Source organism: Alligator sinensis, unplaced genomic scaffold (assembly GCF_000455745.1).
Source record: "Alligator sinensis unplaced genomic scaffold, ASM45574v1 scaffold1099_1, whole genome shotgun sequence".
Classification (NCBI taxonomy): Eukaryota; Metazoa; Chordata; order Crocodylia; family Alligatoridae; genus Alligator; species Alligator sinensis.
Window position 1 is genome coordinate 1 of NW_005842903.1, and position 24,410 is coordinate 24,410.

At 41.7% G+C, this 24,410-nt stretch overlaps 1 protein-coding gene across 1 annotated transcript in view; it reads right to left on the reverse strand.

Annotated features, from left to right (window-relative positions):
• Positions 1-3,985: 3,985 nt before the first annotated feature.
• The window catches only part of LOC102378565 (ankyrin-2-like), a gene marked incomplete at its 3' end in the record, with an annotated part of 143,923 nt that continues 123,498 nt past the window's right edge, over positions 3,986-24,410 (reverse strand). The window contains exons 10-19 of the mRNA XM_025192212.1: positions 24,069-24,266; positions 20,234-20,332; positions 19,964-20,062; positions 17,131-17,229; positions 15,521-15,718; positions 10,881-10,979; positions 9,538-9,636; positions 6,180-6,377; positions 4,194-4,292; positions 3,986-4,084 (exon numbers count right to left, since the gene is read on the reverse strand). Of these exons, the coding sequence (XP_025047997.1) occupies positions 3,986-4,084; positions 4,194-4,292; positions 6,180-6,377; positions 9,538-9,636; positions 10,881-10,979; positions 15,521-15,718; positions 17,131-17,229; positions 19,964-20,062; positions 20,234-20,332; positions 24,069-24,266 (1,287 nt within the window). The remainder of the gene's footprint in view (positions 4,085-4,193; positions 4,293-6,179; positions 6,378-9,537; positions 9,637-10,880; positions 10,980-15,520; positions 15,719-17,130; positions 17,230-19,963; positions 20,063-20,233; positions 20,333-24,068; positions 24,267-24,410) is intronic.

A 24,410-nucleotide genomic window follows, 5' to 3' on the forward strand; every position in this document is an offset into this window, starting at 1 on the left:
AGGGAAGCACCAGGCCCCCGCACAGCTCAGGAAGGCAGGCAGGCTTCAGGGGAGGAAGAAAAAAAAAGATCAGGCTCGCTGCTTTTCTTGGGTGGAGCTGCTTCCCCGGGCTGCTGTTAGGCAGGGCTTCCTGCAGAGCCATGGAGCTGCACAGAGCCTGGCGCTTTGCTTCACAGCTGTAGGGGCAGCAAACTCCTCAAAGGAGTTTTAGTTTGCTGTGCCCCAAGTCATTTAAGGTGCATTATGCCACCGAATTTCCTACAGCGGCTGGAATTAATGCGCAATACTCCGCCGAGGCGTGCAAACATCGACACCATTAAAGTGGTGCAAAAGCATTTAGCCCACTTTAAAGTGTCATGCACACACACCCCTTGTTTCGTCTACACATGGCCATAGTCTTATCTAGTCCTTCTATTACTTACTGAAGCCATAAATATTCACAATATTTTGAACTGTAGAGTATCTAACAAGACTAACGATCTTCAAAGGTGGGCATTGGCATCTTGGTTTCACATATGTAACAAGGAACAGAGAAGCCATGTCCAAGGCTGGAGAGTGAATCACGAGAAAAGCAAGGCCATTTTTAAGGTACGTAAGGAGTCTGCCTTTAACAGCATTTGGGACAATTTTGTATGCAATTTAATTTATACTGATTAAGTCCATTTATTCTTACAGAAGTCAACTGTTTAATTCTACTAGATATGTTGGTTTAGTTCCTCTTGGATTTGTCTAGAGCAGGTCCAGCTATGCCACAGAAGCAATGAAAAATATTTGCATGGTCTTCAGAAAACATCCTTTAATTCTGAGTATTCATCTGCTCCACTGATCCATTCTGATGTTACACAATACAGAAACATAACCAGTCTCATCTTCAGCTTGCTGATCTGAGCTAGTATTGTATGAATCCAGTCAGGCAGTTCATTTCCAAAATTATCTGCAATTGGCTTTGAATGAGGACAGAGAATAAAACTGGGAGAAAACACCAAATTGATTTCATCTGACCATTTATATGTGAAAGCCTTAGGGGTCTCAGACTAATCTTTTGGACTTTGGTGTGTACCTCAAACTATTGCGTGTATCTCTTCTGTGGCTGGATGGGAGACAATAATTCTTGGTACTTTAGTAAGCCGTCTGCTATTTAGGATACACATGCATATAACAATGATGATATAGAATAAGGGTTTACTAGAGGTCATGGTGTTTCATATTGGCAACAGCCATTACTTAAATATCAGCCCAATCTCATAGGATTCAGTCCAGCCACATCATTTTTTCACTGGACATGCCACCCAACATCCTGAAAGCTCTCTCCATCTCAGGAAGGAACCACAACAGCGTGCTGTCCAGCTATTATTAACAGGTCTGCTGTGACTCTAGCCAGGAGTTAAGTGGCTCCACTGTTAGGCTTTTTAAGGTTTTCTTAGACATGAGTTATTGGAAAGGCAAGGGGTCAGATTCTGATTCCAATTAGTCTCTTTTTATTCAAGACAAATTGACTATGTTTATTCTAGACAAATGGTATAATCAGGGTAAGTGACACCACAAGCTGAGCCAATGAGCCCCATTGAGATCTCTGATTAGGGACCACTGGAATTTGTGCCGGAACTGCACTGTGCGGCAGCTCCTTTAATCTTGCAGTTTCCCCCATCTGCCTCCGTCCATCCATCCATCCCTCCCCCACTCCCTGCCACTGATTGGTGAAGGGGCCCTGCCGCACGACCCTGATCAGTGGGGAGGTGAAAACTGCGGTTTTAAATAGGCCATGGTTTTTGCCTCCTGCTGCTGATTGGTGAAGGGGCCCTGCCGCACGACCCTGATCAGTGGGGAGGTGAAAACTGCGGTTTTAAATAGGCCATGGTTTTTGCCTCCTGCTGCTGATTGGTGAAGGGGCTACTTGCTGCATATTTAAAACTGTAATTTTCATCTCCCAGCCATCAGAAGCAAGGAGTGCATGGCGGGGCCAACACGGCCCCTCCACCCATCAGTGGGAGGAGGGCATGGAGAGGAAACTGCAAGATTAAAGGAGCTGCCACACAGTATACTTCCATTATGAATTCCAGTGGTCCCTACCTATGATGATACCTAGCAGGTAAGAGGCAAATACTCATCTCTTTACATTGCAGGTGGGAGTGCTAGAAGCTGTCATGTTGTTAGCCATTTTGATAACTTATCACAGTCTGCTTTTAATGTGGATTATTAGGTCCTTCTTTTTTTGGGGTGTTACAAGTGTTTTTTCCAGTTCTTTTAAAGACCTATATGGTTTGTACCAGCAATTGTGAGTAACCACACTGGAAATGCTCTAACTGTATGTCTACCAATGTGGGTTTTTGTGTATTGCTATTGCCACTGGCATTGTTTTTAGCTGCAACACCTGTCTGAGGAGTGAATCCAGGGTACGTGTGAGCAGCTGGAGACAGACGAGTCAGCAGGAACGATCAAGGATTCGCAAAACCACAAGTAGTTTTGTGGTTTTGACCAGAACTCAAAAATATCACATGTGCCATTGGAGCCCTCAAGTGAACATCACTGACCCCAAAAGGAAGCCATGTAAGTATATTACTACACCAAATGGCAAGAATAGGCTATTGACAAGACTCCAGTCTGAAGTAAGGCCTAGAGCACCAGGGTCCTCTCCTGATGCAAGTGACATGATGACATGTGTGACACAGCATGAATTTGTGGGCACAGTAGTTGCATATTCTCAGGAGCTTCAGAGTTCTCAACATTAGAGCACATCTTATAGGGCCTTGTTCTGGTCTCACTCATACTGGTGTGTATTAGAAGTAGCTCGTTTGAAGTCAGTTGATTACTAGGGGTGTACGAAGTGGGCCCTATTCGATTTGGATTCTGCCTGAATCAGGGACAGTGATTTGATTTGTTGATCCGGGTCACTGTCCATGATTCGATTTGGCTGAATCCGAATCTGAAGATTGGATGCTGATTCACAGAATCAGCAATTTGGTAAAAAGACACAGCTTTAAAAGTTTTTTCTACATACCTTGAGGTACCAAGCCTGGCTTGTGAATGCTGTGATGCTGGGGTGCATGGTGCGTCCCACAGGAGTGTGGGGGGGGAAGGCCTCCACATGCTCGCTGGTGAACCTGGAAGTGGGCCCCCCCATGCCCTCCTGGCTCAGTGACTGGCTGCAGGGGGACCATGGGTTCCCCCCCAGACCCAGGAGGCACCAGTCACCGAGACAGGGTGCATGGGGGGGCCACCTGTGCACTCTTCAGTGGACCCAGAAGCGGACCGGAAGTGCTTCTGGTCCACTTCTGGGTCTTGTGCCAAGCGTGCTGGGGAGCCCCCCATACTTCTGTGGGACACTCCATACACCCAAGCATCACAGAATGCACAAGCCGCCTGGTACCCTGAGGTATGTATTTAAAGCTGTCTCTATGTCCAAATCTCCAAATCTTTCTGAATCTCTCCGTATCGATTCAGAGGGTTCCAATTTGATTTAGAGAAATTAAAGGGTCCTCTGATTCGATTTGGATTCGGAGATTCAGCCACCAAATCACACCGGATCTCCGCCAAATCAAATCAGGGACCAAAGTTTCTCACAGCCCTATTGATTACACAGATGTAAAACTCATGAGAGTCAGCCAGACGTAAGCTTACGGGGGCTTGGGATAAGTAAAAGTTAAAGAAAAATAAAACAAAGCAGATCCCCTTTCACATACAGTCACAAATGTGCAGGCACCGACACACAAACGCAGTTAATTGATCTGACTTGTTTTAATGAATAACACACCCCAAAGGAGTGCAGAGACAGCTCATTCTACCACAGCCACATATCATCAGATGTCAACACCTTCTATGCATAACTAGTGCAAAATTTCCCAAGGAGAGGGGAATAGTAGTGCTTGTGTCTTAGTATCTGAGGGTTGTTTTTTGGTTTTTTGGGGGTTTTTTTGTGTTTTTTTTTTAACAAGAAGGAAATTCACCAAAACAAGTTAAAAAAAAAAAGTGATGAAAAATCCGTTACCTTTGTTTTAGCGTTGACATTGGCTCCCTGCTTGAGAAGGAAATTCACCATCTTGATGTTTCCATAGTGACAAGCTACAATTAAAGGAGTGTAACCCAGCTAAAACAAAACAAACAAAAACACAAAACACAAAGAGTAAACCCGTAGTCTCAGTGTACTGTTCCTGTATAAAGATAACCTGGGAAGAAGCTTTCTTTTTATGGTTTACCTTTGTCTGAGCATCCTGGTTTGCTCCCTGCTTTGTCAGTATATCAGCTACATTCACTTTATCCTCCTGTGCAGCAAGGTGTAAAGATGTCAGTCCAGTCTACAACAGAAAGGCAAAGAGAACTGTAATGTTACCCTAGTAGAAAGGCAAAAAGACTTTTGAATCCTTCATTGGGTGATCCTGTCTATAATTTAAAAATATAGATATTTAACCAGGAACTCTATCCACAGAAAACTGACAAACAGCTCACCATAATGAAATGCCATTGTCACTGCAGATACATGTTTTCAGACTACAATTACAAGATCTGGACTTTACATTATAATGCCTCCAGTGAATGTGATGGCCTCCTCTCTTGGGAGATATGCCTCCTTCCTGAACTGCGAGAAAAAAGATTTAATTGCTAGAGGTAGGAGTCAGAATAAAGGAAATGCCCCATGAGAAAGTTAAGGCAACCCTAAAATAAGAGCTAATGTTAGGCTTAACACACATTCCTTGCATCACATGCAAGGAAATGGAAAAGATCTGATTATGAACTGAATATGAGGATGGGAAAACAATTTACTCCCCATTTTTTAGAAGAAAGGCAGAGAATAAGTTTTCACTCCTGAGAGCTGTGAATGCAAGGACAATACTTTAAGAATATAATATTCTGTATCATCATGCAGCTGGATGAAACTGCATCATCTAAAGACTTACTGGGTATGTCTACATGAGATGTTTACTGAGGAGCTGCCTAATTAGCTCCACAATAAAGTCTCAGTATCTATACGTACAGCCCTATTAGGCTACTGTGAACTAATAAACGTGTCTGTAGGTTAGTACTTGTCAACACAAGTACTATCCTATGGCAACATCACTTAGTGCACCACAACGCATGTGTGTAGATGCTGATGGGACTGGCTGGGGCATGAGAGTGCTTCAGTGCAGAGGTTGCCTGCTGGCTAGCCCCACACTGGACTGCCTTCCTGTCCCAGCCAGCCCCTCTGCAGCATACTGAGCCAGGCTGGAGCAGCCCCAGGCTGGCAGGCTGATCCCCTAGGCTCCCTCTAGGCAGGGCTGTTTTGTCCCAGATCAACATGCTACGGTCCTGGGCACACATGTAAACGTGGCACTCAGGAACAATAAACTCTATCACAAACTATGCTGGAGTTTATTGCTTCGCATTAACAGCACATATAGATGTGCCCCCTGTCATGCTTTTCTGAGGAACCAAGTGATCTTCTACGAAAGAACTGGCATGCATTCTTGTAGACAACCCAACAGATCCAGGTGGGTTTCATTATGACTATTTTATTAGTTTCTCTCCTTACAATGCCATGTTACTTTCTGCCAAACATTACCAGTTCCTTCCATCCCAGCAAGGAGGGTGGATGGCAAAATATATTGGAGAGAAGTACTCCAGTGATTTAGGCTTTCTGTTACTTTGGACTGCAATTCTATGACATGCCTCAAAGGACTACATCAATCCAATAACTCACAGGACCTAGCATTCTACATTAAAGCTTCACATTTCCTGTGCCACTTTGGCAACATATCAGGGACAGCCCAGAGGGCAGAACAAGATTGCAGCACTGCAATCCTATGATCATGGTTGGCTCTACAGCTCCATTCCTGGTCTGTCTCTTTTCTTCTTTGTCAAACCCACATCTCTGTTTGAGCCAGCTGTTATATCATTTTCTACTGGACATGGAAAACAGCTGCAGCTCCTCCCCTAGGATACACAGGACAGCTGTTAATGCTATGATTCCAAGCCAAGCTAGTGATTCTTTCCACCAGCCCCTGCCACCCTCAACTGCTGCCCTTCACCCACCTGTCCCTGCTTCCTCATATTTCCCATCTCTTGATATTTTGTATGTGTACATGAATGTGAAGTTGAGGCTAATATTCTAAGTAGTTGGCTATATTTCTATATTTCACTTTGCAGGTGATATCATTGGATATAATCCCCAGAACAGCTTATCCTTAATTGTGAGTGGGCATTACCTTTGTTGCTACATGGATATTGGATCCTTTCTCCAGGAGCAGGGTCACCATGTCAGCATGGCCCTCTTGAGAAGCCAGATGAAGTGGGGTCACTCCCTGCTTGGTCAAAATGTTGGTCTCTGCTCCATAGCTCAACAGAGTAGTGGCTATCTGCATCTGATTCTTCTTGGCAGCAATGTGGAGAGGGGTGTATCCATTCTAAAACCATGTGTTAACAGATGTTAGTAGTGTTTTCTAACATGTATAAAGGCAGAAGACAGAAAAAAGTATTCTCTTTCACAGAAATATCTGGAACAGTGCTGATCCTCAGACAAACACAGTCTCATTCTTTGCAATCCTATTTTCAGTTTAGAGAGGAAATATTTATTGAAGAAAAAGGAAATGTCCACTTTTCAAATATGGGCATGGAAAAATATGAAGGTGTGCTGAAAAGGAAAACTAAGAAAGCACATTTTTTCTCAGACATTTCTGACCATATCTGAAGAGAGATTTGACACAGGGGCCAAGTACAGACAGTCAAAAATCTCGAGGCTGAATCGATTCAGTTTTGCAGATTAGTCTGAGCTGCATAAATTGAACTGATAAGCAAATGAACAGACATTCAGTTTTCATTCCGGGAATGCAGCCACATGCCTGCAGTGGCTCAGGCCAGGAGCTGGGGAGGGGCACTACAGCATGCCTCCCTACTTGGCTGGGGCAGCCAGTTTGGGCCAAGGCTATCCCGCCCACCCTGCGAGAGGGTTTTTTTGGGAAGGTGCCAAGGGTCCTGGGATGCTGGGGGACTGTGAGTTAACTTGAATCTGAAAGAAATCTGGGACAGAAGTTCAATAAACCGATTTAAACTAAATGCATTTAAGATTGGATCCTGCCTTTGACAGTGGCCAGTACCAGATGTTTCAATGGAAGAGACAATGATTCCAAGTTATACATATATAAATCTTTCCTTAACCTCTCTTAGTTCATAGTTTGTTTATCTCCTGACGCATAAGAGTTCATATTGCTCATATTTTTATACTCTCTTATGTAATGGTGGCTTTTATCATTATCTCTATAAATATATAATCTCTTAAACTTCTAAGAATAACTTTTTTAATAATCCTTCTAGGCTCTTTGCCTCAATGCTACCCATTGGTAGTAAGCGTGCAGATAAATTAAATAATTATATCACTTGAAAAGTATGGGCAAATTACAGCGGATAGGGTAAATCTGCAATCATTTTGTTTGTTACACTATGGACCCCTCCAAACATGCAGGTAAAGGCACAATGGGATTTGATGTGTAATCCACATGACTGCATTTCCTGCCATTCCAGACATACATAGCAGGAGGTGTGATTGTGAGGTTGAACAACAGTTCCCATCATGCCTTATTGCCAGTGCAAGGGGAGCCTGGGATCAGCCTTGGAAGCACCCGGTGCATCCCCGCAGCTGGAAGCCTGATCAGCTAATGGGGCTCTCCGGCTTGGGGTGCATGGTGTGCCTCCCTGGCTGCAAGTTCCAGCAGACTTGATTAATTAGCAACGCGTGCTAATTAGCATGTGTCGGAGCAGGCATTGGGCATATGTATAGGTGCCCAAAGAGGTGCTCTTTCATGAACAACTATCTAAAATAAAGCAGAATACACTGGCACAAGGAGAATGGTGTCCCACTACTTGTCAATTAATCTTCTTTCCAAAGAACTATGACACAATTAGGGCTAGGGCACACACAATCATGACTAAATTTATATCATCTGGATTTTGGAAGGGAACTGGGGAAAAACATCTTCCTGTAGTGGCTTTTATTGCTGTCCTCCCATCCGCACATCAGAAACCACAGTTCCTGCCCCACATTGAAAAAGGCCACTTAATCACTGGATAGTTTCAGTAGATCGCAGGAGCTGCACAATAGAGAACATTTTTAAACCAACCAAAAATTCTCATAGGTATTTTTTTTTAGCTCCTTTCAGAGATTCTTTCATTTAACACCAAAATATTATATGGCCCCATATCCTGCAATAAGCTCCATAAAAGGCAGACTTCTGCACATGTATTTTCAAGGAAAGGTTTCCATTCTTATGCAACATAGAAGTCATTTTACAGATTACTTCTCATAAAACTAAAACTGGATTTGGAGACTCATATACATCAAAGAATGTAACTGCATTCACAAGACTGAGACAAGGTAAAAACAGCCTCTGCTATTCAGTTACAAGGAATGTGACCTAGTAGGACAGGGGTTGTCAACTGGGGGTACCCCCTATGTCCGACCACCGGAGGTACACTGATCCAAAAAGGTTGAAAACCCCTGTAGTAGGGTGATTGTTTATTGTTTTCAGAGAGTGTAGATATGCTTTGAGTCTTCAGTAATGTACTGGATTACACTGAATCCAACCTTCAAAAAGGGATGTCATCAATAAATAAAATCCACTCAGAGGTAAGATTTTTCCCTCATACAAGTTATACACTAGTTGTAACTCCACTGACTTTAATAGATTTACTCTTGATTCACATCTGTAAGAAGAGAATCAGGTTCTTTGTGTTTGGCATTTAACTGCAACGGGCAACAAGACAGCATCATTAAGGCTAGAATAGGATCTTTTAAGGATAGACAAGGGAGTGATAAAGTCAGGTCTCCTCAGTGACTCAGACAATCACATATGGACTTGCGATCTTCCATATATTTCTTAATAAATTACATTACATTTGATAATCAGGAGTCCTTAAGGTTCAGTAATAAGGTGTGGTCATGTGGTTTGAATATGGAAGAAACTTTACATTCTGCTGAAAATCACAAATAGTTTTCAAGAACAAGCTGAGGGACAGGGGTCAAAAGTCACAAGCAGATGCATAGCATGGGTTTGAACATAGTATCTGGAGCAAAATTCAGAGTTCGGTGGAACTTCCAAGTTCCTGAAAATGTAGATTATTGTAAAATATCAACTCCACCATAGTATTCCACCAGGGGAGTTAATTTGAAGCAAAAGGATCAGTATCTCATCCCAAACTTTCAACACAGGGGGTTAAATAGGCTTGTCCTTTCAAATGTTGGCTGCCTGTAAAGAACAAGGAGAGGAGGCAGCATACAGAGGAGAAGAAATAGTCTGATGCTGCTTTGTGCCGCAGTTCTATCATTTTTTTCTCCCTGCCCCTGCTGGCCACAGACTAACGCTTATCTGATAGATTCAATAAGCAGCAGGAGTCGGTTGTAAATCCAGTCCCTGGCCAGCAGAGGACATGCCGCACACCTGGAACTATGAGTTATAGCTTCCGTTTTTGAAAGCTCAGCTCCTTTCCTGCATCGATTTCTAGTCCTCAGGTTACTCCACTGCTTCTCTCCATGTAATGTTGCCAGCACTTGTCAAGGATGTGAATTCTCACCTTCGCAGTAGCATGGGGAGAGGCACCTTTCTCCAGCAACAGCAGCGCCACCTTCTGGTTGTCATAGTGAGCAGCAACATGGAGAGGGGTGAGGCCGTTCTGTAAAGGGCATTTTTAGGTTATTGCATTAGGCTGTTAGCTAGGCTTAAGCTACCGTTAGGCTGCCAATACACTATGTGTTAACTGATTAGCAGTAAATAAACCAAATGAAATTTAATTCCACTTGAATTACTTTTAGATTAGAAATTTTACTGAGACAGGAAATAAAAAATTTGCCAACAGTTAGTGGGATGTATTTTGCTTAACGAAAAGGAGCAAGCATCTGAGGATGGAATTGATCTGGCCAGCATTTGCTTTATTACTTATCGCAAACCAAGTTCTGAACGCTCCACTTCAGTGAAGCTCTGTTACAATAAAAGTTTGCAGCATACAAAAAAATCCAAACATATCTGGCCTCATCTCAGTATTTCTGAATTGTGAGTTTTATGATCCAAGTTCTCTAATGGAGCAAGCACTTTTTGATTCCGAATAAAATATTTGCCTTTATAACCATGCACAAATATGCTAATTGTAATACAAGTAAAAGAGCAAACTTTCTGAAAAGTACCCCATAGACAAGTGTATATAAAAATCATCACAATGAATATGTGGAGAACTTTTACAATCTTTTCTCCAGTGCCTGATGAAGGGTGTTTGTGCCTCAAAGCTTGCAATTAAAGAATTTTTTTTGCAAAACTCTTGTTGGTCTAATAAAAGATAGCATCTCTACCACGAGTTCTGATTGCTTTTTCCTCCAGACCAATATGGCTACAACCTGGATACCTGACAGATGGAAGATACCAAATTTTAGCTGATTTTTTAAAATGAAATCTTTATATTTTCCCAAGCAAGAAGCAACTGTGACCACCTGAAACCTGAGACAATGCCTCTGCCTTTGTTTCAAAGTAATCTGCATCATCACAAAACCTCACATAGAGGTGAGAGACTCCATACCAGCTATGAACTGACTGCCCCAAGGAGTTTTCCATCTACTGACTCCTCTGTGAAATCCTGTGAAATATGAACTTTCATTTCTACCCAGGAGAACTTTTACAATCTTTTCTCCAATGCCTAATGAAGGGTGTTTGTGCTCGAAAGCTTGCAAATAAAGAATTTTTTTTGCAAACCTCTTGTTGGTCTAATAAAAGATATCTTTACTACGAGTCCTGGGCTGTTTTAAATGAAGTTAACTTGGTAACGTGAATATAACTGCCTCTTCATTTGACATTTATTTTCCACCCTAATTCTATGGTGAAAATCCAGAAGAGTGTTGGATGTTTGCATTTCAGGACCCAAATTATTACCTTCCCAGCTGAATCAGGAGAAGCACGACGCTGTAAGAGGAGCTTTGCCACATCTAGACTTCCATATTTGGCTGCCACATGCAGTGGTGTGAATCCCTTCTGAAAAGTTTTCAAGAGACAGACATGTGTGTGTAATTCTCATTCTTAGATTATTTGCTTACTATTGCTTTTTTCACTACTTAGCTTTGAATGTTCTGAGACGGGGTGGGCAAAATGCTATGGGATTTTATCCAGCCCGTAGCAGGTCCCTTGGCCCTACCTGGTCCAAATACAGGAGGCAGCCTAGGCCACCGCTGGTGCGTGCAGCCAGTCTCACTGCCCCCGGGTATGCAGCAGGGCTTGGTGGCTGGACTCAACTTCCCAGCAGCAGCAGCTCCTTCTGGCTGCCACTGCCAGTGTTGCTACCTCTGGTCCCACTGCCTGGGCACCCTGAACTTTCCACCCTGTGCCCACTACCAGGGGAGCTGGACAGAGTGGGCATGCAGGCAGGTTTCTAGGGAGACTGGCATAAGCCCCCATGGGCAAAGCACACTTGGCGGAGCAGATGGGATGGGGCAGGCAGAGAAGAGTGCCTGGACGCAGGACAGGCAGGCAGGGCCAAGGCCAGGATTGCAGGGCAGTGAGAGTGTGGGGCCATGCGGAGAGCAGATCATGGTTCTGCCCCAGGCCCAGCCCCACACAGTCACCGCCCCATGATCCTGGACCCATCCTTGTCCCCACCCCACCCTATCCTGCTTCCAGATGCTACTCCCCACCCACCTGCAGCCCCATCTATCCACTCAGCTAGGCATGTCTTGCCCCAGGGGTCCCAGGTCACTCCATGGAAACACATCCCGCCCAACCACTGTGGGTGGCACCCTAGACCAGTCTAGTAATCTACCACTTAAGGACCACATCCACACACATCTGCCCCCCAGGGAACACCTATGCCAAATGCCCTCTGGTTTGCAGCTAGTTACCCCAGGTGGGATAGTGGAGGCTGGGGCCAATGGGGTTGGCCTCAGCAGCCTTACCTGGGGCCCTGAGGGCTTCCCGGGTCTGCACCAGCAGATAATCCTGCCGCATGGAGCCTGGCTGGCAGCTGACTCCAGTTTTCAGCAGCGCACACTGCCCCGACATGCACCACTGCACCTTTTTTTCCTCTGGGTTGTTTTGACCTCTGGATATCTAGGGGTTAACACCCCTTCTCCCCCCCCCACACACACACACACACTGCTCCCTTCCAGCAGGGAGACCAACTGAGCATGTGGTATGTGGCACCGAAAATGTGTCTGCTGCACCACATACCACATGGCCGTGCTCATCTGGACACGGCCAAAGAATTTCTAATCCACTTGAATTACTTTTAGATTAGCTGTGATGGGCTGAGGGGGTGCTGACCTGGTCTCACACAGCAGGAGGGTGGGGGGGACAGAGGTGCTGACCCAGGCTGCAACAGCTCACCAAAACTCCCTAAGTGGCCCTCCAGCCCCAGTAATCACCCACCCCTGTTATAACCACCAGCCACTTTTCTTCATGTTGACAAACAATAACAGGACTAATCAACTCTGACATATGTTTCCCCATGTCCATGGGGGCAAGCAGTCAATATTTTATCCAGTATGAAGTCTCCATCAGCAATATGAATGATGTGGACAGCAAGACTCCAATTCAATTTGTGCTCAAAAATCAGCTTTTAACCAGATGCATTTTTATTTAGTTTTATGGTGACAGATTTTTAATTATTTATCCACTACACTGATCTGTTCCTGGCAGCAAATGACATATGTTCAGTACATTCTGATATAGCCACTGTACCTCTGCTGAAACAAATGGTGTCTACTGAGATGGATCTATCAAGACAATATTTGTAAATGCATACATCCGTGAAAGAAGGAATGAAAGCTGTCCTTTTTAAAAAAACTCTTTTTCTGATAAACGTTAATATAGATGACAGTAAATATTAGACATAGTGTCTGTATCAAATATTGTTTTTTCTTAATATTTAAAAAAAAAAGAAAAGTTTAGTGGTGTAGAAAAGAAAGTGGCAGACAATAGGTGTCCTGCAAACATCACTAGGTAGCCACACTGACTTATTTGCTTGACATTTGAGCAGTGGGCTGTGTTTATTTCATTGTCATCAGATTCTATAAATCCCACCTATAAAGAGTTAGAGCAGGAGTTCCTAATTTTTTTTCACAGCATGGGTCACATTATAGTAGAGAATGTAGCCTTGTGGTCCGTCTCATCTCCTATGGGATTACCTAACTAACCCAGCAGTAACTAAAGCAAATATTTCTGTGGAAAATTAGGGAAGTATTTAGTGTATTTCAGATTAATATATTTGAATGCGATTTATCAGCTGGGAAAAAAGGAAAACAGCAGGCACTCCCAGTAATCTATGAATTATAGTTTGAGAACTGCTGATTTAGACTGATTTACCCTGGAAGATATCCATTGTTAACAAATATGGTTTAAACTTCAAAATAAGGAGAAGGAGGTGGTTAGCTGCATTAGTCTGAAGTCAAGTAGAAGGCAGGACAGGGTGGCACCTTATGCTGTAAACCAGGAGCGGGCAATTATTTCAGGCGGAGGGCCGCTTACTGAGTTTTGGCAAGCCAGCGAGGCCCGCATGACAGGCAGCCAGGGGCAGATAAATATTAATTTTCTACATTTTTTAGGGGCCCATGGGTCAGATAGAATGGGCTGCTGGGCCACATCCGGCCCATGGGCCGCATTTTGCCCACCCCTGCCATAAACAGACATTGTATTTCTTCTAGGTGAAAGCCTTTTATCATATTTATTGACTGTGCTGCTTCTGTTTTGATCTAAATCCAAATCCAGGACAATCAGAACTGCCACAAATGAGAGAGAGCCTCAGAGACTAACAGGTACAGAGAAAAATAAGCTTTCATAGTTGGCCAATGTGAACTGGCCAATGCAATTGCAGAACCACTGGCCATTATCTTTGAAAACTCATGGCAATTAATCAGGAGAGGTTCCAGACCATTGGAAAAGGGCTAATATAGTGCCCATCTTTAAGAAAAGGAAGAAAGAGGATCCAGGAAACTACAAACTACAGTCCTCAAGGAATCTATTCCTAAGCATTTGGAGGGGAAGGTGATTAGGAACAACCACCATGAATTCACCAATGGTAGTTCCAAAGAGGATGGAGCTAGACTGCTCTCAGTGGTGGCAGATAACAGAACAAGGAACTATGGGTGTTTATACATGTGCTCCAGGAGGAAGGGGAGGGTGCTTTAATTAGAGTTCCGAGAGCAGCTACAAGTAAAGCGCCTGGATCATCACGTGTATCAGTGTCCTTGCAGTGAAAAATGGTGCTGGGGGTGCTTTAACTAAAGCTCATCAAACGAGTTTTAGTTAAAGCACCCCCCACTGCCATTTTTCAGCAAGGGGGCACTGATACACATGAAACTGGAGTCTGCTGGAGCATGTTCATTACAACACTCTAGCAGCCTCAATTAACTGAGTCTGCTCCAACGCACTGTAATTACAGTGGGTCAGAGCAGCCTTGATGCATGTGTATAGGTGCCTGGCAGTCTCAAGTTGCAGCAAGGGAAGTTTAGGTTAGATATTAGGAAAAGAGTTCTCACTAGGAGGGTAGTAAAGCACTAGAACAGGATACCCAGGGAGGTTATAGACTCTCCATCCTTGGAGGTGTTTAAGATCTGGCTGGAGAAAGCCTTGGCTGGGATGATTTAGCTGGGGATGGTCCTGTTTTGAGCAGGGGGCTGGACTAAATCCCTTCCAACCCTTGAGGTCCTTCCAACCCTAATTTTCTATTATTTTATGATAGGCAATAGATAAATAGTCCATGAGTTGTTCACAACATCTGATGAAACAGGCTGCTGCCTATAAATGCTTATGCTCCTCTGAATCAGTTAGTCTCTCATACACTACCTTGTCTTGTCTTCTGCCAAATATAATTGAAAAAATTCTCAATAAAAGCTTGTTGTAAAAAATAAGAATATTTCATATAGAATACATAAAATTATAGAAATAAAAAATAAAAAATTAATAACAATATTGGTTTTGGATTTTTGATGAAACAGAAATGAATTTCTGAAATTCTTCAGTATCACCAAATTCACATTTTTCATTGAATAAAAAAGTTAATAGATGAAAAAATATTCTTACTTTAATGCTATAGGTAGAAGAAGATCCCTGTCAGAAGCACTTAATACTTATATATTTGTTAAGACCATTTAATTGGTCTTAGACTCCCTCCAGAAGTCGTGTAAGCACCTACTCTGGACTCATTCAAGAAACGTTTGGATGTTTATCTTGCTGGGATCCTCTGACCCTAGCTGACTTCCTGACTTCCTGCCCCTGGGGCAGGGGGCTGGACTTGATGATTTTCGAGGTCCCTCCCAGCCCTAACATCTATGAATCTATGAATTACCAAGTACAGCAGTATATATCCAATGGCAGCCAAAGTCTCCAGCTTCAGAAAATCATAAAAATATGCTAGTCTGGTGAATTTGCTATACAGCACTTTAATATGCCTGATTATCGTTAAAAGGCAAGTTCTAAGTGAAAATGCACCTGTTGCAATTCAGCTGTCTCCCGACTTGATAGCTGCAGCTCATTTAGGTCTTCCCTACTGCATGAAAAGCACGGTGCAATGACAAGCATCTTACCTTGGTGGCCAAAGAATGTAAGGCACCTGCCTCCAAGAGAACTGAGGCTACATCAACTTGCCCCTCTCTAGCAGAAATGTGCAGTGGGGTATATCCATTCGTGGTTGCTGCATCAGGATGAGCCATGTGCTGTAGCAGCAGTTGGACAATCTCTGTTTTACCCAAGCGAGAGGCAATATGCAGTGGAGTCTGTTCCTCCTACAACTCAAGTCAAGTTAATAATTAGTGAAGGTAGAATCTGCCTGTATCCCATATTACAAGTGATTCTAGTAGTTGTTTCTACACATTTATTTATTTATTTTTAAAACAGAACCTCGGGGAATGCTCGGTACCGGTATGCATCTTAACCAATCTGCTATTATAACTAAAGGGAAGAAGCTCAGGGAAAAAGATTGTTTCTCTTTTCATCTTTAAATCCGAATGCAGATTGCTTGCACCATGGCACTACTCAGCTTTCTTTGCATTCCTACTTTATGACATCCTTATCCATATTTGGTAGTATCTTACTTGACATGTAGTCCCATTAGTTTCTTAAGCTGGCACTCTGGAGGTAATTTCTAACTATTCTGCATTTGTGCTCATTTTCTTTCTTTATCTGGCCTGGCATATCAAGTGCATATTTAAATTCAGGCTGATTACATACAACCCCTTAATTGATTACTGTCATGGAAAAAAAGCCCTTTGATATGTAATAATCCCAGAGGCACTACAATGATATGCTTGCATGCGGTACATCAATAGATCTGGATCCAGCATGTGAGCAGAGGAAGCATAACTTAAATCCTCAGCCTGATAGTGGAACCCTCCCTCTTACAGAAAAATTTCTAAGAACTGTGTCACATTTCAGGTTCAAACTGCATGTACATTTTATAGTGCATCTTTGCAGAACCTTAACGACCTTTCCATTGTCATGTATTGATTTTTTTTTTTCTGAAATCCACTTTTTCATAAAGGTGGTAGGAAAATTTCTGGTACAGCCACTGGCCAGTGCCTGGAGATGCCTGTTATAACTCTGTGACAGAGCTGACCAAACAGTAACCAATACAGAAATGCTCCTTTGTACTCCAAAAGAGAAAGTATTCCCCTTGACGTTTTGGAATTTCCTCAATCTTGCCTTTCTTTAAAGCTTCTACTGTGATTTGTGTGAACAATCACCATTTAAAAATCAGTATTACAGTCACAGAATCACATGGAAAGCATTTGCCAAAGAAATTGCTATTTAACCATAATAAACAACAGCTCTTGACATAGAATCCAATGGTGCTTGGAGGAGAAAGAGGCCTAGAAACACAAGGGGCTGTGTGCGTAATGATACTGTCATGTTTAAGCTGGATACCCTGCTACTGAGTTAGAACCCAGCCACTCCGTTTCTAAATCAGATCTGCTCTATTTGGAAGGATCAAATAATACAGGTAAGCAAGTTATATTACAGGATTATACTGAAAACTATTTGGCTTTGCATCCAGAAATCAGATAATTATGCATCAGCTCGGGGGGGGGGTGGGGCGCTATTGCTGCAAGGAAAAAACCCTCTCTCCTTATTATACTTGCTTATTTCATTGTGTTTTAAGTAAAAGAGAAGGTAGAATAAACTGCACTAGAACACCTACCCTGGCTCGGGCATCGACAAGGGCACCATTTCTCAGGAGGCAGCGGACCACTTCCACTTGCCCAGCACGCGCAGCCATGTGCAGTGCAGTTTCCCCACGCTGCAAAAAAGCAAAGATTTTAACATCTTAAGCAAGTAATTTTCAGCTTGTGTAAATTCTATTGACTTCAAATAGAGCTGATCTGGTGATTCAGGCTCTATAACAGATTCAGAAGCACAAGTACATACGTCTTGTGAGGGTTAGGCTGTGTATCACTTACTGCTGCAGTGATTACAAAAATAACATTGCCTAAGGGTGAAATCCTGATTCTCTTGTAGATAACGGGAGCTTACTGTGACTTCAGTGCAGTCAGAATTTCACACTCAGAGTCTTACCAAAAAATAAAAAAGGTTAACAATGCCATACTATGCTCCAGCAATGCAGCCAGAGAATATTCAGCTCAAAATTATTTTAAATGGAACTGTGCATGACAGCCCCTCCTAATCACAAGTATTCACTGGCTTTCCCCATAATGGTGCTTTCAGCTTGTGGTACGCCTCAAAATAAGCAGGGGGATAAGAGCATCCTGATCCTCAAGAGACTGCCGAACACATGCGCCTCAAGATGGAAGGGGACGTTATTCCAGATGGTCTCTTCCTGCATACTGTGTAAAGCTGGCAGCTTCAGACAGGCTTTGCAATGTTTGCGCAAGACTGAGCCAATATGTGGAGAGTGTTCAAAACCTGCGGTCACCAGCATGGTTTTATCTGCAGGCTGTGCAATGAAACTTATTTAATCATGCCTTATAGCCGGCAGAATTTGAGATGGGCATATAACACTTAGGAAGTTTGAGAATTATATAACACAAGGAGGAGGGTAACAAAGCAAAAAAGTAATGAATATTTACTTTCTTTCTCTATATTTACACAGGAACTTTAAAGCATAATAGCCCCAAATGATGGAAAGGATGGCTTAATTTCACAGTGCAACACCTTCTTGAAGGACAATTTCATACAATAGACCATGGGAGTCCCTGCTCAGACAATGTCTGAGCCTGCTATGCCAGACACTGCCATATTGCAACAAGAAGATTCTTTGCCTTCTCTATTTTGATAACACAGCAGGACAGATAGCAGCCCAACATTTTTCCTCATGTGAATGCTTTTTGGTGACCGAGTACCTTATTTGCCAGCTGCTTATATAAAGAGGAAGCCCCTGTTTCTGCTCTATGGATAGCTACCTTTTGTGAGCCCAGAGTTTTTACCACTGAGACCCTATCTAACTAAGCTATATAATTTTTCTAGCACAGGCTTTCCCTCCCTCTCACTTAGAAACTGAGTCTCCACCACTTGATCACATACTATGAGTTTTTGTTGCTTACCGGGAGAGTGAAAAAAGTAACTCAAATCTACCACAGCTTAGGACTTCATCAAACCCTTCTCACTGGGAGTTGATTTAATTAAGCTCATTTTGAAATCTACATCAGATCAGCAGCTGTGGTTAGTAAATGAACAATGAAAAAAAAAATCTTGCAATCCTTTTACTGAGGGACTTGAATGTGGAACTTGGTCATGTATCTTGCTATTATCTGCTGAATGTCCTGTTTACAAATGTGAATAAACATTTAATTTTCATTCTATTAAGGATGAATTTCTATCAATCCTATGCTTGCAGCAATTTGTAAAATTAATACTTTAATAAGTAGTATAATTTAGTAATTTGAAGATAATTGGTGATTCAACTAGGAGCGCTTAGCTTACAAAATGAGAAGCTGAGACAACGACCTAGCACAGATAATTGTAAAGTGTTAAATTTGGCATTAAACTATGTAAAATATCTGCATTATCAACTTTACTCCTTTCTCGACTTAGTTTCCTTCACAACATTACTTGGTACTTTACTATTGATACTGTAACTAACTAAATATCACTTTCACAGTGAAAGTACAAAAGCAGTGACCATTTTTGAACAATGAACATGAACAAAATTTGTCTCTACTCAAATAACAAAAAAAATTGTCACTGGATCCCCCAGACTGGTTTGTTTTTCTAGAAGAAAAAAGCTTGGCCAGCTAGGTGCATATGAATTAATGTTATGGGACATTTCTCTTTATATTTAAAATATTACTTATGGGAAAAGAACAGAAGAACAAGTTAACATTTATCTATATTAAAAGACTCAAACAAACAATAAGATATCCATGTAACAGAAACCCAGGAAACCATCATGATCTGATTTATTCCTGGGTAACGGGATGTTTGATATGCAAACACTAACTTCCATGGCAAGTCAGGACCTGCATTTAGTGTTACCTTCCAAAGGTCACATTTCCTATACTTAAAAAAAAAAAAAAAAGAAATTTTCTGAAGAAATTACATCCATTCTTAATAAAGGACCAGTTCCCTTTAAAGGAACAGTTTTTACTTAAAAAATTTAGGAGAGTAAGTTTAAATCTTTATAAGCTCTTTGTCTATTTAATGGCACAACTTCACTGAAGTTACGATAACTATCTATTTACTTTGGGCCTTTTGCAGCATTCAGAACCAAAAGGAAAACTCTTCCATCCAGTGCTCCAATAACCCTGATAAGATCCCTTTTCAAAGGAAACCGTTTACCAGTGCAAGTGCTGTTGAGAAACATGCTAAAGCTATAATACCACAAAAGAATTATTGAGCCTGTTCCCTAACCAGCTTTTCCCTTTCACAAACTTTTGACACACATAGGAGGATGTCACAGAATTTCATTCAGTAATACTCTAAACACTAAAATGTGACCTTTGGTTGGGTTGCATGGCAGCTCAGCCGCTTGCTGTGGGAGCTGGCACAGTGATTATTCTAGTCCAAGCCATACTCACAATGTTAGTGACATCTGGAGAGGCTCCATTCTGCAGCAGAAGGAGGACTATGTTCAAGTGGCCCATAAATGCAGCCACATGTATTGGTGTGAGGCCAGACTGCGAAACAAAGCAACAGCAGTTTTACTCCTCTGCACAGGGGGGAGGGGGATTGGGCTTCTTCATTTTAATACAATGTACGTGCAAATGATATAAGAAAGAGGAAGACATTTTTAACAGAAAGAAAGAGAAAGAAGGTATGTTTCTGGAGGAGACAAAATACTTTTCTACCTCTGTTATTGCCTGGATTGAAGCCCCATATTTCACCAGGAGTTCCATGACTTTGATGCGGTTTTTCTTGCAGGCAATGTGCAGTGGAGTAAAACCATTCTGTGCAAAAGACAATCATGTTAGTTAAAAACATGCAGCTGCAGTTCCCACACAGCATCATGCTGGTGTACCGCAAGCAGAAGCGTTAGAATATCTGATCCCACTGTTCCTCAGACACAGCTGTTACAGGACAGTGGTGAAAAGACTAAGCAATAGCATTATGTGGGCTGCTATAGTCTTAGTAACCCCCACTCCTCAGTTTCCATACTGGGGAAAAAATGGAAAACTAATCATGGGCATTCTCATTCTGACTGTCAATATTGTAACAGAAAGCATGTTGCAAAAATATTATACCTACTACCGACTAGAGGAAAAAGGCGTATATGAAGGTGACATCAAGAGATGAAGGTGACACCTTTGAAAATGTTTCACATCTTTCATAACAAACGTAGAAGCCTTACCCTTTACTGACCATTTTTCCTCCAGTAAAATTTCTATTTCTATAAAAAAAGACTTTCAACCTTCTATATTTATCCATATATCAGTCTATATTATCCATATCTATATCATCAAAATGTAGCTGTCCATATATCAGCTTATATTAATGCATGGTAGCTAATATACTTGTTGGTATTTGTATACATGCATGCCTATGAGGCAGCTTAAACAACACTTAACTCTGTCCTATTCCCTTACTATTATTATTCACTTCAATGGAAATACTCATGGTAGTAACATAAAGAGGCCCAGGTATTCAACAAAGCATTTCTTTTTGTGTTTTGGTGCATTACTATTTGATTAAGTATTTAAGCACATCCTCAACTTCAAAAAAATTGCCATTCAATTCAATGAGGTTAAAGCAGAGGCTCAAGTTCTTTGTTGAATACTGATAGGTGCTGGATTGGGTCATCAGCAGAGCAACAAGAGGTAGGAAGACTTAGAGAACCCAATCTTCAGTATACACTTCTTGAAAAACACAATTTTTAAGACAATGTTAGACTGTCACAATTTGTTTTAATGATAGAGATAAGAATTGCTGACACTGAACAAGAAGTAAAGCTAGTTAATGCCGATGAAATCTTAGCTTATAAAGAAACAGAGATAGCAGCTGTTATACTCCCTTATTAGCATCTATTAACACAAATGTTACCTATAGGTTGACATTAACATGCTTTAAATGCATAATCATCACAAAACCTAGGAACATATGTTTATATCTTCAGAGAATTTAACAAACATTAACTAATTGCTTCAAGAACATCTGTCTGAAAATGAATTAGTCATGATTTTTCCTTTTATGAAAATATTTTTAAAATAATAGTAATTAACTAATTAATCCAGACAGTTTCATGTTTTAGCCTTAAAGAACAAACCATAGATTCATCTCATCAAAAGTTTGTCAGTACTTCTAGCAGGGATTGATCAGCTGTCCTAGAGTTCTCCGCTTTGCCTATCTGCAAACACATTTGAACTATTAGATAACATTTCTTCAGGTGCTCCCAAAGTAAAATGTACAGAGATGCCTTGCCTCCAGCATCCCTATGGTTATATCTGCTTTCCTCAACATTGTCCTTATAAACAAGCAACTCCAAATGCTAAAAGCCCCAGACTCATTTGCTTATTGCTCTCTGGTCATTTGATTCTGTTCTCTTCTCTTTGAAGAAGGATAGAGAAGCTTTCTAATGAATTATTTCTAATGAATTATAATGTTTATCATGCTGAATGTTATGGAGCAAGAGTAGTCACTGCATTGCTAATGCTGAAGCTAACTTACACATTAGAACGCTTATTGTTACTCTTCTACTTCTCCAAAAAGAAACCAGTGCCTGTGGAAATTTCACCCACTGTGTCACATCCTTGGGTCCATTTTATAGAAAGCTGCAGTGTTTCAGAAATGTCAGACCTTCTCTGTTTATTTTGTCAGGTTCGTTTTGTTGGCCCTCTGGAGGTGAGGTGCTTGAACTTTTGTGCTGAGCCCAACAGTACCCTTACTCACTCTTATCCTATGTATGCCAAATCCTATAAATGAGACAATTCTGCTACTTTGGACTGGCCTTGAGTTTGTGCCCAGACTCACTCTTAGACTTTCTGTCTTGGACAGGCTTATTATCATGCCACTTTAACGTACCTACATTGCTTCATTTCCAGGATTTGGTGCATGTAGAGGGGGAACAAATGCATGGGGTATACTTTGCAGAAGTATTTCTGGGCTCAATAGAGAGGTGGTATATACAAATGATCTTTTTTAGTGTGTAGAGACCATCATTTTAACTATAAAGAAGGCAGAGGTGAATGGCACAGATGGGAAAGAGCTGGACAGGAAGTAGAGATGGTAAGAGGACTAGGAACCATAGACTTGGGGACAATAAATGAATGGATGAAACAGAATTGAGGAGGAAAGAGAAGATGCATTTGAAGGAGGAAAGTTAGCTGATAGAGCCTGGAGTGTGATAAAAGCAGAATCTGAGTAAAAAAGGAATAAAGAAAAGGCATGAAAAGGCTGGTAGGATATCCAGGAATGCCCAGCTAGACATAAAAGAAAGATGGGAGACTGAAGCGGGTGTATAGAGGATATGTGAAGGACACTAAGAAAAATGTACTAAAGACTGGTAACAAAAATGTGTAGCTGAGAAGGAAATGAGCATTGAGGAAGATAGATAAGGCATCAGAGGAAGTTGTTGGGTAGGAAGATCTAGAAGAGGAGCTATGGCAAAGAACAGGAGATTTGGGGTACAGAAAGGGTATGAAATGCAAGAGGGCACATGGAGATTAGGGCAGGAACAGAGAAGTGGGCATACATGGGACGAGGGCTGGGCAGGGAAAGGAAAGGAAGGGGACTCCAGGCTACAACACAGGGTGCAAAAGGCTGGGGGAAGAGACATATGATACATGCAAGGCACTGAGTGCAACAGGCAAAAGGTAGAGTCCACGCTGAGCACTTTAATTACTTTGTAATTCCTAGGTGCTCAAACTCTGCAGTGCTTGCCACTCTCCAATAACTGAATCAAGAGTAATTTGTTCATTATTTAAAATTCCAACCTATACATAATCAGCAGTACATCAGCAAAACACTTACTGGAGTCAATGGGAGTTTTGTGTATGGTAGGAGTACAGGATTAACAACTTCTGAAGCCTTTACACATTTATAAAGCCAAATGGGACATTTTAATGGCAGTTTAGGAGACAATGGGCAGGTCACTGAGCAAATTAAATTATATATATGATATTTTCATTTTCACACCAGTAAAATAAAAAACCAAAACAACGGACATTTTAAATAGCAATATTTGCTAAAAATACATGTGTTAAATGTAACCCCCGTAATATTCTGCCCTTTCTCAAAAATATTTGCTAATTAATTTTATTTAAAAGTCCTACCATGTGCAGAAGAATGATCTTCCTGCCAACTAGCACTTTCATTCAGTTAAAATGATCAAAAATGTGAACTGCACAACTATATGGTATAGAACAAAAGGCCATATTGCCAAATACATGGAATCACCGATACTGTGATTCTGTGATTCTGAGAACTGTGCAGTTTCCAGACCTAATTATGCAGACAATTTTTACTGAACACTATGCTTGCTACCTTGGAGTAGTCCCACTGAAGAAAAAGCCCTACATTAAGTTTTAACCAGGACTTAAAGCATTGGCCCTACACAGGACTGCTCAGAGCAGTAAGCACTACACTCAATATGGTTCAATAGAATCTGCTGAATGGGGCCTTCAGTTGGCTTTTTTGAGGCAGATCTCCCATTTGCAGACATATCGCGTTAGATGTATGGGACAGGTTTACCAGAGCACGAGCATTGGGATTTGCTCTCTTGTCCAGGAGTAGTTTGGTGACACGGTAATGGCCACAGTGTGCAGCAACATGTAGAGCTGTAAGATAATCGAGTGTGACATCATCAACAGGAGCTTTGTGCTGCAGTAGATGTTTGACACATTCCACGTGATCACCCTGGGCAGCCATGTGAAGTGGAGAGAGTCCATTCTGTGTCCACAGAAAACAGAACACAAGCTTTCAGTAAAAGTAACTCATGCTTTTCCAGTCAAAAAAATCCCATCATGGTTTACACAGACTGTGGGAATAACTTCATCCACCACTGAAATGCATAACTCAACAATCAGTTAATAA